Source organism: Phocoena sinus, chromosome 2 (genome assembly GCF_008692025.1).
Source record: "Phocoena sinus isolate mPhoSin1 chromosome 2, mPhoSin1.pri, whole genome shotgun sequence".
Taxonomy (NCBI): domain Eukaryota; kingdom Metazoa; phylum Chordata; class Mammalia; order Artiodactyla; family Phocoenidae; genus Phocoena; species Phocoena sinus.
In genome coordinates, this window is record NC_045764.1 from 91,848,765 (window position 1) to 91,863,761 (window position 14,997).

Below are 14,997 nucleotides of genomic sequence, written 5' to 3' on the forward strand. Positions count from 1 at the left end.
ACAGACATTTGCAACTTTGAGTTTTTTGAGGGGTGTGTGCGTGTGTGTCACACTTACACTTATAAGTGGAAGCTCTTTCCACAGATTTTATTTCCTTCCCACCAAGGGTGGGAGGGAGGGAGGGGAGAATCTAGTATATTTTCAAACTTTTCATTGGAACCAAACAAATCAATTGGTGTGGGGAAGGGAGTGGGCAGTGAAGGTGAAGCCATGATTGAACTGCCGTGTTCAAGGCATTTTTTGACCTACCATAGGAAAATTCTGTTATATCTGTAACTTCTGTGTAGAATTGATGTATCCATCTGTTCATTCAACAAATATTAGTAACTGTATGTCAGGCCCTGGCCAAGATATGGGTAATAGTTGTAACTAACTCTTGAGAAACTCTCAGTTGAGTGGGGAAAGAGAGTATGGTGAAAAGTAGCCAAGTAGTTGAGAAGTTATGTGATTTCAGGCAGTTTTTTAAATTTTTAATAAACTTAAGTAAATTCCTTATATTGGGATATAATTTAACATATTTGTTTATTATTTACTCTTTTGCCTCCTAAATACAATATACTTTCAAACCTTTTTGAAAAGCCACTTAAATAGGTCTTTCTTAACTATTGCTTTATTTAAAAATGAAATATGTCAAAAAACAAGCTAAAGAGTTACTTAATAAAGAACTGATTCCAATATTGAATTGAGAGTGGTAACCGCAAACACGACTTTGATACAAGGAGCTTGAGCCCCAATTGTTGATTGAACAGGACAGAGGAATTTTTTTCCCCAAAGCAATCCCCCTTAGTTTAACCTGCTTTCTTTAATTTTGAAGGAGATGGACGAACACATGCGGAGCATGTTGCATCACAGGGAACTTGAGAACCTGAAGGGCAGGTATGGGACGGCTGTCTTCCATAAACTTCTGGATGTGGGGGGATCTGAGGGCTGATGGTGCTTGTCAGCTTATTTTATAGTAATCCTTCATAAATGAATGTTGTCTTATGGCATAGAACTATCTTTTGGAATTAATAACAAGTACAGTAGATTTTTTTTGCCTTCAAAAGGGATAAATCTTTGTGCATCTCAAATGTGTAGAATTCACAGCAACTCTAGCAAATAGGTTACAACAAAGGTGGGTGGGGATGAGCTAGTTCTCTCATTAATAAGCTTTCTTATTCCTACACAGCAGCCTTGCAACTAGGACATTTCATGTTATTGCCTCAGCAGTGTTCAAATTATTGCAGGCCATAAACCTTTACTGTTGCTGGAATAGTCTGAAAAGTCCAAAGTCTTCTAAATAGCACTGAATCTCATTAGTGTAAATAAAATAGATGTATAAACCCTGAGTATCTAAGAATGCTATTTTGTGAATTAAAGCTTGAGATGTTTAAGGAAAGAAAATCTAACAAATAAGTACCTTTAAGACATTAAATGTAGCATGTATGTATACCCTGTGTCTTTTTTTCCAACTGAGTTTCCTCTTTTGATGTTTTGGACATGTGTGAATTTGAAGTTTGGAGACAGTATGGAACAGAGAAACTTTGGGAAACAGAAATATGCATTATACCTTAGTCCATGAATAATGGTTACAGTAGGTCCCCTACATATGAACCTTCAAGTTGTGAACTTGCACAGATGGGTATATGTGTTCCCATGTCCAATTATGTAAGTTAGTTCATGTGTCTAGCATACATTGTCATGTGCGTGCATCCTCTGCAAGTGGTTGTGCTTTTGTGTGCTTTACTGTAAAGTACTACAGAGAGTACAGTAGTACAGTATTTTTATTTCAAGTCCAGGATGTACAGAAGCAAGCTTAAAGCAGCAGTGAGGTAGCTGGTACTGCTAAGAAGCGCCAAGCGATAACGATGGAAACAAAGTGAAAATAATTGAGAGAGTGGAGCAAGGCGAAAAGATGGTAGATGTCGCTTGTTCTTATAACATGAATTGTTCAACCATCAGCATGATTCTAAAGAAGAAGGACGAAGGCTTCCCTGGTGGCGCAGTGGTTGAGAGTCCCCCTGCCGATGCAGGGGACGTGGGTTTGTGTCCCGGTCCGGGAGGATCCCACATGCCGCGGTGCGGCTGGGCCCGTGAGCCATGGCCGCTGAGCCTGCGCGTCCGGAGCCTGTGCTCCGCAACGGGAGAGGCCACAGCAGTGAGAGGCCCACGTACCGCAAAAAAAAAAAAAAAAAAGGACGAGATCATGGAACAGCAAAGTCTGCTGGGCCAATGATGCCGACAGTAATACTGAAGAAGTGTGGAAAAGTGATGGAGGAGATGGAGAAGCTTCTCAATGTGTGGATGTAGGATCAGCATCAGCGTTGAGTCCCACTCAGCCTAATGTTGATTCAAGAGAAAGCTAAAAGCCTTTATGAAGACTTGAAGAAGAAACGCGGCAAAGAATCAGAGGGCGTGTCTTTTAATGCCAGCCATGGCTGGTTTCATCGGTTCAAGGCTAGAACCAACCTTTACAATGTAAAAGTAAGTGGTGAGGCAGCGAGTGCAGATAGGGTAGCTGTCCGGGAACTTCAAGAAACACTTTGAGAAATTATTGATGATGGTGTGTATTTACCCAGCCAGGTTTTTAATGTGGATGAGACACAACTCAACTGGAAGAGGATGCCAGACCAAAGTTATATCAATAAGGAGGAAAAGTGGTTGCCAGGCTATAAAGCAGCAAAGCACAGGCTAACTGTTATTTGGTGGCAATGCTTCTGGTGATATGAAGCTGAAGCCTCTCTTAGTTTATCATTCAGAGAACCCAAGAGCCCTTAAAAAAATAGCCAAGGGCTCTCTTCCTGTTGTGTGGAAGAGTAACCCCAATGCCTGGGTTACACAGGCCATTTTCCAGGACTGGTTTTTCCACCACTTTATCCCAGAGGTAGAGGAATATCGCTTGGAGAAGGACGTCCCATTCAACATTCTTTTGCTTCTTGACAATGCTCCAGGCCACCCCCATTCATGGACAACTTTCATCCCAAAGTCAAAGTAGTGCATCTGCCACTGAATATATGTCGCTCATCCAACCTACAGACCAGGGAATTGTAGCAACTTTCAAGAAATATTATTTATGTCACACTTTTCATCAGGCGGTAAAGGTGAGTGACGAATCAGGAGCAACCTTGTGACAATTTTGAAAGGACTATAACATCTACAAGGCCATAAAAAACATTGACTTTGCTTGGCATGAGGTTACGGCTGTCACCATGAATGGGGTTTGGAAGAACCTTTGCCTGCAGTTTGTTCACGGTTTTCGTGGATTTGTGGAGGTGGATGAGTCCAAAGAGGTCTTCAGCAACTTAGTGACCCTCAGCAAGAAGCTGGAGCTTGATCTGAAAGAGGACAACTTCATTGAACTCTTTGCTGTGCAACAAGAGGAGGTGACTAATGAAGACCTCGTGGAATTGGAGGCCCAGAGAAAGGACGAAGAGAGACAGGAGGACGAAGAAGTAACTGAAGAACCGAAGAGATTCATGACGCAGGAAATATCTAGGGGATTTTCTTTATTTGAGGAGGCACTGTTAGTTTTTGAGGGACAGGACCTGAACGTAGGATGGTACATGAAGGCTGCAGCGGCCGTTCAGAATGCAATCCAGTGCTACCGTGTTATCTATGACAAGAAAAAAAGAGCTACTACTCAGACATCACCGGATCGTTTTTTCAATATGGTAAATAGAATTGAATCCAGCAAGGAACCAGAACCTGTGCTGTCAGCGTCAGGTGTGACGATCAAATAATTAAGGTAATCCACGTATAGGGAATCAGAGGTTGACGGTATTTCATAGTTTCCAATGATAATGAGTTAAAGATCATATATATTCAAGGTATTATAAGGGCTCTCCACATTAAATCTGAGTGAACGCAAGTTGCAGCTTGCGATCCTTCAGCTCTACCATCTCCATCCTCCTCTCCCTCCTCCAGTCAGTAACTCTTCTTGCCTGTTCACTTGATGCCAGCCCCTGTATGCCAGCTGGTGTACTGGACTACTGTACTTTTCAAGGTACCGTACTGTAAGGTTAAAAATGTTTTCATTATTTTTTGTGTTTTTTATGTATTATTATTTGTGAACAGTACTATATAGCTGATTGTATTAGTTGGGTATCTAGGCTAACTTTGTTGGACTTACGAACAAATTGGACTTATGAATGCGCTCTCGGAATGGAACTCGTTCATATGTAGGGGACTTACTGTGCAAGATTTGATCAAGATGCCAACCTAAGTCATTTGGAATTATTTGTGTTTTAAGTAATATAGTTTTAGGTTGTGTGGGCAAATTAATATGTTATTAAACTTTCAGCATCTGTTTAGCATATTAGTGGAATTTTTCCATGGTCTCAGTCTTTTACTGTGTGAAGGTTAGGTCTTAGCAGCAGTATAAAAGAGGTGTTCACTCAGATTTAATGTGAAGAGCCCTTATAATACCTTGAGTATATATGATCTTTAACTCATTATCATTGGAACCTATGAAGTACAGTCAACCTTTGATTCCCTATATGTGGATTATTTGATCCCATTTCCAACATACTTCTTTCTGGAATTCACCTTTTTCTGGGCTTCTTAGTGACCTGTACTGTATTATAAAATCAAACAAAACAAATGAGGTTAGTAAATCTAGTCATTAGGAGAGAAGCTCATTTTGTTCTAAGACTAATGCCTTATTTTATTCAAAGATCACTAATTAGCTAATTAAAACATTAAAAAAACAAATTTTGATAACTTAAGATTCATGTTCACAGTCAGTGCAGAATCATAAAAAGTAAAAAACGTAGAGGTCCTTTCACTCTCTCCCCTACTCCTACTCCCCTCTTAGAGGAAAGTCAACAGTTTAGTGTATATCCTATCCAAACCTCTTCTCTGTGTGTATACATAGATTTATATTTATATTTACACACATTTTGTTTTGTCTTACTACCATAACTGAACCACATGCCATATATGTATTGTTCTGTAATTTGTTTCTCCTTTCCTCCCACTCATCAACTTAATTGTGCCATGGAGATTTTGCCTACTGTTTTTAGTTATTTGGAGCATAATCAGATAGTTAAGGAATAAGCATTGGAAGCCTCTGAACTGACAATAGTAATGTCAGTGTTAACACCCAAACTCATTTTATTTAGAGGAGAGCACTTTGGTACTTAATTTACTCATATTTTAGATATAGTACTATAAGGTTTGGTATGGTTTCCTGGCCAGTACAAATTATAAGGGAGAAGGCAAGCAGGTAGCAAGGAAAAACAGCTGGCAAAACTATAAAAAACAACACAATCTTAAAAATCATTTACTGACTTGGAACATTTATTGCCATGACAGTCATCACTAGTTTGTACCAAAGGGACAAATAGTTATCAGTCATTATGTTTTTTCTTCCTATCCTCAGTTTGTGATTATTTCCTCTGGATTCCATGTTTAACTACTGGCTTTCTGATATTAAGTATCACTATAATTTTTGGTTGTGATCTGGTTAAGAAATGTAAAGAGCATTTTTTTAGGTTTTGAATGCAAGCTTGATTGAGAAGTGAGTAACTTATTTAGTTCACGATTGTAGACATCTGGAACATTTTCCTGTTTTTTTCTAATGTACTTACTTGTTCAGATGTATGGCCTGTAAGTAGTTTCTACAGATAGATGCTATTAAAAGGGCACAAACCTTAATTTATCAACCAGCTGTTGTGGTATAGTTAGAGCAAGCTTAATAAAGAGGAGCTTATGGATAGAATATCTGAAGGCTTTGCCTTTCACACATGAGAGGAAATTGTGTGGTAACAGGATGAAGCTAATTTGGGCCCTCTGTTAAAACGCTCTGAGGAAAATTATTGCCTTTATTAGTCAGGAAGTAAACCAGCACTTTTTTACCAACAATTATTTATATATTTATACAAAGTAGTATTTTAACTGGTTATTGATAAAAAATTGGAAAATAGCATCATTCAAATATTATTTAATTTGCTATTAGCTTTAAAGAACATGTGGTTTCCCAAACACCCTATTTGGGAGCCTGAATGCATATTGTAATATGCTTGACTCCAGACACAGACACATTTGAATTTTCACAAGATGTGGTTGACCTATCCTGCTCTTCCTCAGTATAAATGTAGATTCTCTCTTTTCTCTTTTTGAAGTTTCTTGTAAAGCTTATCTTTAAAAAGAAAAAAAAAAAAACTAGATTTCATGTATAAGAAAAATGTTAGGGATTTCTGTGTTTTGATAAATCTGTGTTTTTAGTGTTAACTTTTATGTTGCACTTATTGCTATACCCTTCTGGGTAGGATCTTGAGGTATTTTTCTATCAAGTAACTTTGGAATTATGGTTAATACTCTTTCTTGCAATGAAAGCAAAAATGTTTAAAAAATCTGTGTTTGAGCGTTTGATACATGTCCAACATATACTTGTGCTTTGGAAATTGCAAAATATGTGGGTTTATGATTATGGATATTTATTTTTAACAGAGTTAGTTACTGTCTACTTTATACTACATTCCTTAATATTTTAAAAAATCAGTGTCATCTTCCAATTATGTCTTTTAAAGAGGGATTTTGATGGTTTGGACATATGAAAAATTCCCCGTGGGAATTCCCTGGGGGTCCAGTGGTTAGGACTCGGTGCTTCCACTGCAGGGGCCACAGGTTCCGTCCCTGGTCGGGGAACTGAGATCCCGCATGCCAAGCGGCACAGCCAAAAAAGAAAAAGAAAAAAATTCTCTGCATTTTGGAACTAAGGATAAAATCAGGGATTTTATTCAAGAATACCTTTTAGAATGATGTCCCTGGTACTGCAATATATGGTTTAGCATTCTATAAACTTTGAGGTAGAAAAGTGGACTAAAAACATTTTCCACAGTTGTAGAGAGTTTAAAGCCCAAAAGATTTTCTAACCAGAAAATTCAGTTGATTTGAGTTGTTATTATAGTGTAAATTATGTATGCCAAGTTTGTTAGTCTTCAGATTCTTCTGATGCTGCCCATTGGGGATAGATTTCTATTTATATATACATTTTTAAAAATTTATTTATTTATTTTTGGCTCTGTTGGGTCTTTGTTTCTGTGCGTGGGCTTTCTCTAGTTGCGGTGAGTGGGGGTCACTCTTCATCGCGGTGCATGGGCCTCTCACTGTCGCGGCCTCTCCTGTTGCGGAGCACAAGCTCCAGACGCGCAGGCTCAGTAGTTGTGGCTCACGGGCCTAGTTGCTCCGCAGCATGTGGGATCTTCCCAGACCAGGGCTCGAACCCGTGTCCCCTGCATTGGCAGGCAGACTCAACCACTGTGCCACCAGGGAAGCCCTATATATACATTTTAAACTTCATTCTGTGTTGCTGTGAGAAAAGGCTTGCTTTCTGTTACAAGTTAACATTCACTTTGAATGAACTACCTTAATTTTAATTGCTTCAGAGAAGAGTGTGGATATGCCAGGTAAACTGAAGAAAGTTGAGGATTATTTTTCTTTAACTATATAGTTGTAGTAAAATACAGTTGAAAACTCTCAGCGAAAATAATGTATTTAAGTTCTGGAGGATTAGAATGAATTAAGCTATCGATATTCAGGGTAATTCAGGGAATCTGGTCAGAACTCATTAAAATGAATCTTAATGTCAAAGACTATATTGCCTCCAGAGCATTTGAGGTACAAAGTCAAGAAAAAAGATGGAAACTTATGAAGTTTCTCCGTTTTTCTGAGGTGTTTTTCATGATTCGTACAAAGTAAAAAACTGTGTTTTGTTTACTTACTGGGCATTGTTTGTTTGTAATTTGTCACCATTAACCATATACTTAGCTTGTTTCCTGGAATTTAGTAGTTGCTCAGTAAGTTTTTTGTTTTTAATGAATATTCAGATGATCTGTAACAGAAACCATCTTCTAGTAAATGAGGTGCTTAATTTTGAGGGTCTCTTCTGGCTAACTGATGTGAATTCTGCCCGTGTCTTGTTGGATGTATGTGAGGGGAAGATGAAGCAGTGTTGTGTATGTATTTCTTGTGTCTGTCTGTCTTATCAAAGGCAGCATGTCTTTGTATGTGTGTTTTTATAGAATGGCATAGGAAGTGCAAAAATATCACTAGTATTAACCCAAGACAAGTGATAGAGTTAAGCCAATTTGGACTATTGAGTGGATATTACTGTCCATTTATTACACATGTGCCCATGGTGTTCAGGTGTTTCTCATCAATGACTGCATAGATTGCTGAACCAGTCAAGGGACTCAGGAAGCTAAAAAAGCAGTTAAATTATTCATCTACTACAGCTCTGGACATTGATTCAAGACTTTGGCTTCTTAAACTGGCCAAGTATGAGATATACCATTAAGTGTGTAAAGTAAAAGAAGAAAACGCCTGCCCAATTATCTTTCTTAACCGAGAACCTGATTATACTTCTCTCTAAATGGTGTTCTTTTCTGAAACCTGAGAAAAACCATTTGCCTAGCACAGCTGTTAACTTCCTACAACTGAAATGCTTTCCATTCCCTTTAAAATAAGCCCTTCTGAAGCAGAATGTAGATCACATGTATCATCCGACCAAAAAAGTTTGCTGAGACTACTAGTATCATTTGCCCTGGGGTCCGGAATCTTCACATTCCAGGCAGAGCTCCAGCTGCTCTGATTTAGTTACCAGGTTGTGATTGGCTACACCGCCTACCCTTTTCTCCACCCCTTAATTTTCACTGGGAGAAAGCTTTTGAGCCAGAGATTAAATGTAAGAGCTGTCGCCAGGCTTTCTGAGTGCAGCTGGCACCATGGGTGTGCTCGGGAGCAACTTCTGTTTGCTCTGAGCCCCCCGCCCTGCCTCCCCTTTCACCACGTTTCCTCTGGCAAGGTTTTAAGTACAGCAATTCAAGAAGATTTATCCTCCTAAACTATATTATTCTAAAGTGTATTGCCTCTTGATTGCTGGAAAAGAATCTTTAATTCATTTCAAAAGTAACTTATGAACAAACTTATTAAAAGTGATGAAAGGAGCACTGAAATTGATTAGAACTAATTTTTCACTGTGCCAAAGTGTGCAGTGTCTTTCAGAGGAAACTATAACAGATCTTGTGAGTGTGCCATGCCAGTGGGGAGAATTGAATGTCCCTCATCTGCCTCTTTCCCTAGGGACAGTAGTCATGAGTGCCGAGTGTGCGGGGTCACAGAAGTGGGTCTTTCTGCGTATGCAAAGCACATTTCTGGCCAATTGCACAAAGATAATGTTGATGCCCAGGAAAGAGAAGATGATGGAAAGGAAGAAGAAGAGGAAGATTATTTTGACAAGGAACTCGTTCAGTTAATAAAACAAAGGAAAGAACAAAGTCGGTAAGTAATAATTTTGATATTTTCAAAAGCCTATCTGATCGCTTCTCGGCCTTTTGGCTAAGGTCAAGTGTAGTATCTGTTCTTATCAGTTTAAAAAGCCTATCTGAAACAGAATGTAGTAGAGAATACATTTTCCATTTACATTCTGTTCAGCCTATAGCATTCAGACTTATCTTTTTTTAAAATTAAATTTTTTTTATTGAAGTGTAGTTGATTTACAAAGTTGTGCCACAGACTTATTTATCTTAATTATAAAGTTTACCTTGAAGTTGCTATCTTACTTATAAAAGGCAATGGAATGCTTTCTTGAACTACTGTATTAACTCCTTAAAAAAAAACCCCAAAACTCAGTATTGACCCTACCTAAAAGCTAGGCTATGTATCTGAATTTTACCATGTTGATAACTATGTTTAGAACTGTTTTTATTAGTTCCATATTGTTTTGGATACCAATAAATTCTTATTTGGTATCCATATTTTCTAGTGGAAGGTATTAGTGAATAAGCTTCATTTGAATATATTAGATGGCATTTCTTATTTCATCCCTTAGGAAAAAATTGTTTTGCCTAATGTGAATTAACATGGTGCTTCTACCAAATTTGATTTATCCCTTTATTATTAATTTCTTCAGTAAATATTTATTGAATAAATTTATATTCAGTTGGACACTGTCAGGATCATTTCAGCAATAGAAGTTTTATAGCTTGTACTACATAATTTCATACCTAAATCTATAATTCAGGTATTAGCGTTTTGTATTTTAACATTACTGATTTGTGGTCTGAAGAGTTTAATTAATGAAGCAGAAAATTTCAGATATGAGTAAAAGAGATATAGAACCAGTTATGAGGTGGGTTAATTTTTTAAGTCCTAGAACATGATAAAAAAAATTTCAAATTATAAAAATTTTAAAGATCCTTCTTGAATACTAGTTATCCCTGGTCTGTATTTCATTTTCAGTTAGAGGTTTAAATATAAAAAAGAAGTAGTTTTTATTCTATATGCTAAACGTTTTTTGAACACGTCCTTGAAGGAGACTTTCTTAGTTTTAAAGTGTCCGTAGCAACATGGTTCTTAAATTATTTAGTTGCTTATCCTTCAAATGACATTCTCACTACTTTCAGTATAGCTGTAGTTTACTCTTGTTTTAGGGTGTTGGAGCCTCTAGGAGACTAACTTCTATTTTTGTTCTTACACTCTTGTGCCACTATTAGCTTATCTGTGTAAATGATTAAACATTAAGTCAGAGGGTAAAAGACCTTCTCAGTAAATTAGACATTCATGTTGTAGATACTATTCTTTGATCATTTTTATATGCCTCTTTGGTGACCTATTTATAAAGTCATCTACTTATTTCTTCATGAGGTTTTTTTCTTTTTTCCTTCATGAGGTTTTTAGTTTATATTATTCTTTCTGGGCTGTGGGTTTAGCTGCATGCTAAACCCACATACTAGGTCATGTCCCCCTGACCTAGCCAATTCATGATGATCTAGGAATTTTACTTTGTGACTGACTTAAATTGCCCAATTCTCCTCATTTCTGGATCATAATTAGTAGAGCCAAGTCAGTGATCTCCTTGGATGTCATAAGTTTCATACTGCCTAGAAACAAAAAAAAATTTGGTTAATGATGGTATAAAAATCTTCCAAGTATCTGTAGTAGCACTTGTCACTTGGGGACTTAGGGTCTCCTGTTTAGAAATAGTTGTAATTCATAATGTAAGTGGATGTTTGAACTTTTAGGTAAATTAACTTTTAATTCCGTCTTGTGAAAAAGGAGGAAATTCCAATTTGTGTCCAAAATCTTACAGACATTCGAAGCTTTTAAAGCCAGTTAAAGTCAATACTGAGTTAAAATTTAAGGAGGGAACCCAACTGCCGAAACTTTGAGATTTTTATTCTATCAAGGTCTAGTGGTTAAGAATGTGGGCTCTAAACAGACTTGTGGTTGCTAACGGGGAGGGGAGAGTGGGGGAGGGATGAACTGGGAGTTTGGGGTTAGCAGATGCAAACTATTATATATAGAATGGATAAACAACAAGGTCCTACTGTATAGCGCAGGGAACTATATTCAGTATCCTGTGATAAACCATAATGGAAAAGAATATGAAAGAGAATGTATATATATATTTGTATACATATACATATATGTGTATAACTGAATCACTTTGCTGTATAGTAGAAATTAACACAGAATTGTAAATCAACTACACTTCAGTTTTAAAAAAAAGAGCTCTAGAGTCAGACACCAAGGTTCAGATCTCTGCCGTAACACTAACTAGCTATCTTGCTCTAGGCAAGTTACTTAACCTCTCTAATCCTCAGTTTCCTTATCTAAAAAGTAGGAATAATGCTACTTGCTGCAGAGTTGTGAAAATTAAATGAGATAATCTGTGTAAAGTGATTAGCACTAAATGCCTTATGATAAGTAGGTACTCAATACATTTTAATGAGTATTATTCAATTTTTTGATCACATACCACATGCTAAGCACTGAGCTAGGCATACTATAGGCGCTTTTTAGAGAAAAATGGTTTTACGCCTATTCCTGTGATGTTTGCTTAAATTTATTCACGTTTCTGTGAGCTCCTTGTGTAACATGAATAGTTGAAACAGCTGTAGCTTCTTTATAAAAACCTCTAGCTCATGGAGCTCCTTATAGCACTTACTGTGGGTGCTACTTCTTCCGTGCTATTTTACTCCTGTTTGTGACCGGGCTTATTTCCTTAGCTAGATTATAAGCCCTTCAGGAAGAGGAACTATACATAAAAGTTTTCTTTTACCACTAACAGTCACTGAATGTGTACTTAATAATAAAGTGTTTATTAATGAAAGTGATTATGCAAAGTAAAATCTTACCATTTAAAATAGGTTAAGAAACTGGGTTTTCAGAAAGAACCAACTATTGAAGAAATCATGGTATTAAGAGCAGGTGAATATAAATTGTATTAACTATGATAACTAACCATAGCTACAAAATATACTTGTTCTTATTTTCAAAAAATTGTATAATATAAAAATAATAATTGGATGATAGGGACAAAATCCCAGAATATGCCGAGAGAAACAGGAGCAGGAGAGGGAAGACAGTATAAATGTGTCAAGTTTTTAATATTTGGGGGGTGATAGGAGACACAAGATGTTAATTTCTAATCAATAAATTGTGAAATATAAGTTTATATCATTTAAAGATATGAAAGCATCTACTATTTGAAATAAAAGTAGTCTCTGTTACATATTCTAGGTAACAGAGGAGGAAGGCAGAGCGGAAGTTTGGTGGGTTATGCCTTTAGAGGGACCAGGAGAACTCTTTTAAATCACTAATGAAAGACTTTTTTTTCCAGGCAAGATGAACCTTCCAATAGCAGCCAAGAAATAAACTCTGATGACAGGCGATCCCAACGGAGACGAGAAGACCGAATTCCTTACCAAGACAGAGAGAGCTACAGTCAGCCAGCATGGCATCATCGTGGACCTCCTCAGCGGGACCGGAAATGGGAGAAAGATGGCTATAATAATACTAGGAAAAACAGCTTCCCACATTCTTCGAGGAGTAGTGGTGGATCAAGAGGATGTTCTGGGTGGCATAAGGGTGTTGCAGGAGGCTCCTCAACTTGGTTTCACAACCATAGTAATTCTGGAGGTGGTTGGCATTCAAATAGTGGAATGGTAGATTGGAATCATAATGGTACAGGAAGGAATTCCAGTTGGCATTCTGAAGGAACAGGTGGCTTTTCCAGTCGGCATATGAACAGCAGTAACGGAAACTGGAAATCCAGTGTACGTAGCACAAATAGTTGGAATTACAGTGGCCCCGGAGACAAATTTCAACCAAGCAGAAACAGAAATTCTAACTGTCAAATGGAAGATGTGACTATGCTATGGAACAAGAAATCTAAGTCAAACAAATATAATCAAGAGAGATATAAGTGGCAGCGGCAAGAAAATGACAAAGTTGGTGCAGTCGCCACATACAGAGGTCCTTCTGAAGGATTTACAAGTGATAAGTTTTCTTCAGAGGGCTTACTTGACTTCAATTTTGAGCATCTGGAAAGCCAAGCCACTAAACAAACAGATACCTTAGCTTCCAAAATTGGTGGGAAGAATGGCAGTGTGGCAAGGGAAAAGCTCCGTCGCTGGACTCCTTACCCCTCCCAGAAGACTCTGGATTTACAATCGGGAGTGAAAGAAGTCACTGGTAACAAGTTGGAAACGATAGATAATGATTTTAGCTTGATAACCACAGGAATACAAGAGCCCCAAACTGATGAAAGAAATAATTCTCCAACACTGAAAACACAAAAAGAAACACATACTAGATCTCTTAATCATAAAGCCACTTCTGACTGCACTGCTTCCTATGAGGTAGTGAGAGAGGGCCCCATTGTAGAAAAACCTGAACAAGAGCATACCTTAAATAAGATGCCATTGCTAAAATCCCCACTCCTTCCAATTCCAATCACTAAATCAGCTCCTCAAAAGCAAGATTCAAAGAATCCCTCAAAAAACACCAAAACGAATTCTTTTTTTCCTGGAGAACACTCAAACCCCTTGAACAAACCCACAGTGGAAAATAATAAGGGTTCTTACATATCCAAATTGCGAAATTCAGGTCCTCGTGTTTTAAAAGGGCATAAAAGTACATTTGGAACTCACAGGGAACCTGATGAAAATTTAAGTGATACGTTACAAAAAGCCAAAGATGTGCTAGAGTGTAATGAGTCATTGCAAAATCCACTTCTTAGCGCTTCTAAAAGGACCAGGAATTATGCAAAAGCAAGTAGGAATGTAGAAGAGTCTGAAAAAGGATCTTTGAAGATTGAGTTTCAAGTAGACGCATTAGAAGATGAAAGTGATGGAGAGATATCTGATGCAGAAAAGGATGGAACAAAAATTGGAACCCTGGGTTCTGCAACTACAGAAGTTTTATCCTGCAGTACTCATGCTGCTGATGAGAAAAGGGGGGATGACCAAAACCTGAAAACATCTAGAAAACCATCGACTTCCCCATGTAACTCAACAGTTCACCAGAAGGAATCTGAGTTACAAATGACATCTGTAGCCAGCCCACACTCTGACTTACTGCTAGATTTGAAAACCTCTCTAGAAGATGCACAGGTTGATGACCCTGTTAAATCTCATGTATCTTATGAAACAGAAGGCTTTGAGACTACTAGCTTGGATGCTGAGCTTCAAAAAAACGATATAGGTCAGCCCTCAGGCCCTCTCCTGCCTGAACTAAGTAAGCTTGGCTTTCCTGCCTCACTCCAGAGAGATCTAACCCGTCACATTAGCTTGAAGAGCAAAACTGGAGCACACCTTCCTGAGCCAAACCTCAATAGTGCTCGCCGCATCCGCAATATCAGTGGTCATCGAAAGAGTGAGACAGAGAAGGAGTCTGGGCTCAAGCCAACCCTCCGGCAGATTCTAAATGCATCTCGGAGAAATGTCAACTGGGAACAGGTCATTCAGCAAGTAACCAAGAAAAAGCAAGAGCTAGGCAAAGGCTTACCCAGGTGTGTGCCTCTTTTCAGTATCCATTTCCCTTTTTTTCCTTTAAACTTACCCTTTGACTCTGGTCAAGAGAATTCTCCTTGTTAAATTTAATTAAATGTCTGCAAAAAATATACGTTGTAGATGTCTGGTTTAAATATCCAGGAGTGACTACTTGCCTACTCTATAACCAATGGAATAAAGTGTTTCCTAGCAGGGAGTTCAGGTTAAAAAGAAGCACACC

At 37.9% G+C, this 14,997-nt stretch overlaps 1 protein-coding gene and 1 pseudogene across 8 annotated transcripts in view; both read left to right on the forward strand.

Annotated features, from left to right (window-relative positions):
• Window positions 1–14,997, forward strand: part of ZNF106 (zinc finger protein 106) — a 63,040-nt gene that overhangs the window by 19,161 nt on the left and 28,882 nt on the right. For 5 of the 8 annotated variants that reach the window (XM_032621960.1, XM_032621959.1, XM_032621956.1 and 2 more), the window contains 3 exons: window positions 815–876; window positions 9,064–9,261; window positions 12,605–14,776. In XM_032621960.1, coding sequence (XP_032477851.1) covers window positions 815–876; window positions 9,064–9,261; window positions 12,605–14,776 — 2,432 coding nt within the window. The remainder of the gene's footprint in view (window positions 1–814; window positions 877–9,063; window positions 9,262–12,604; window positions 14,777–14,997) is intronic. The other 3 variants (XM_032621964.1, XM_032621963.1, XM_032621961.1) reach the window with 1 other exon arrangement.
• Window positions 9,299–9,476, forward strand: LOC116750112 (annotated as a pseudogene).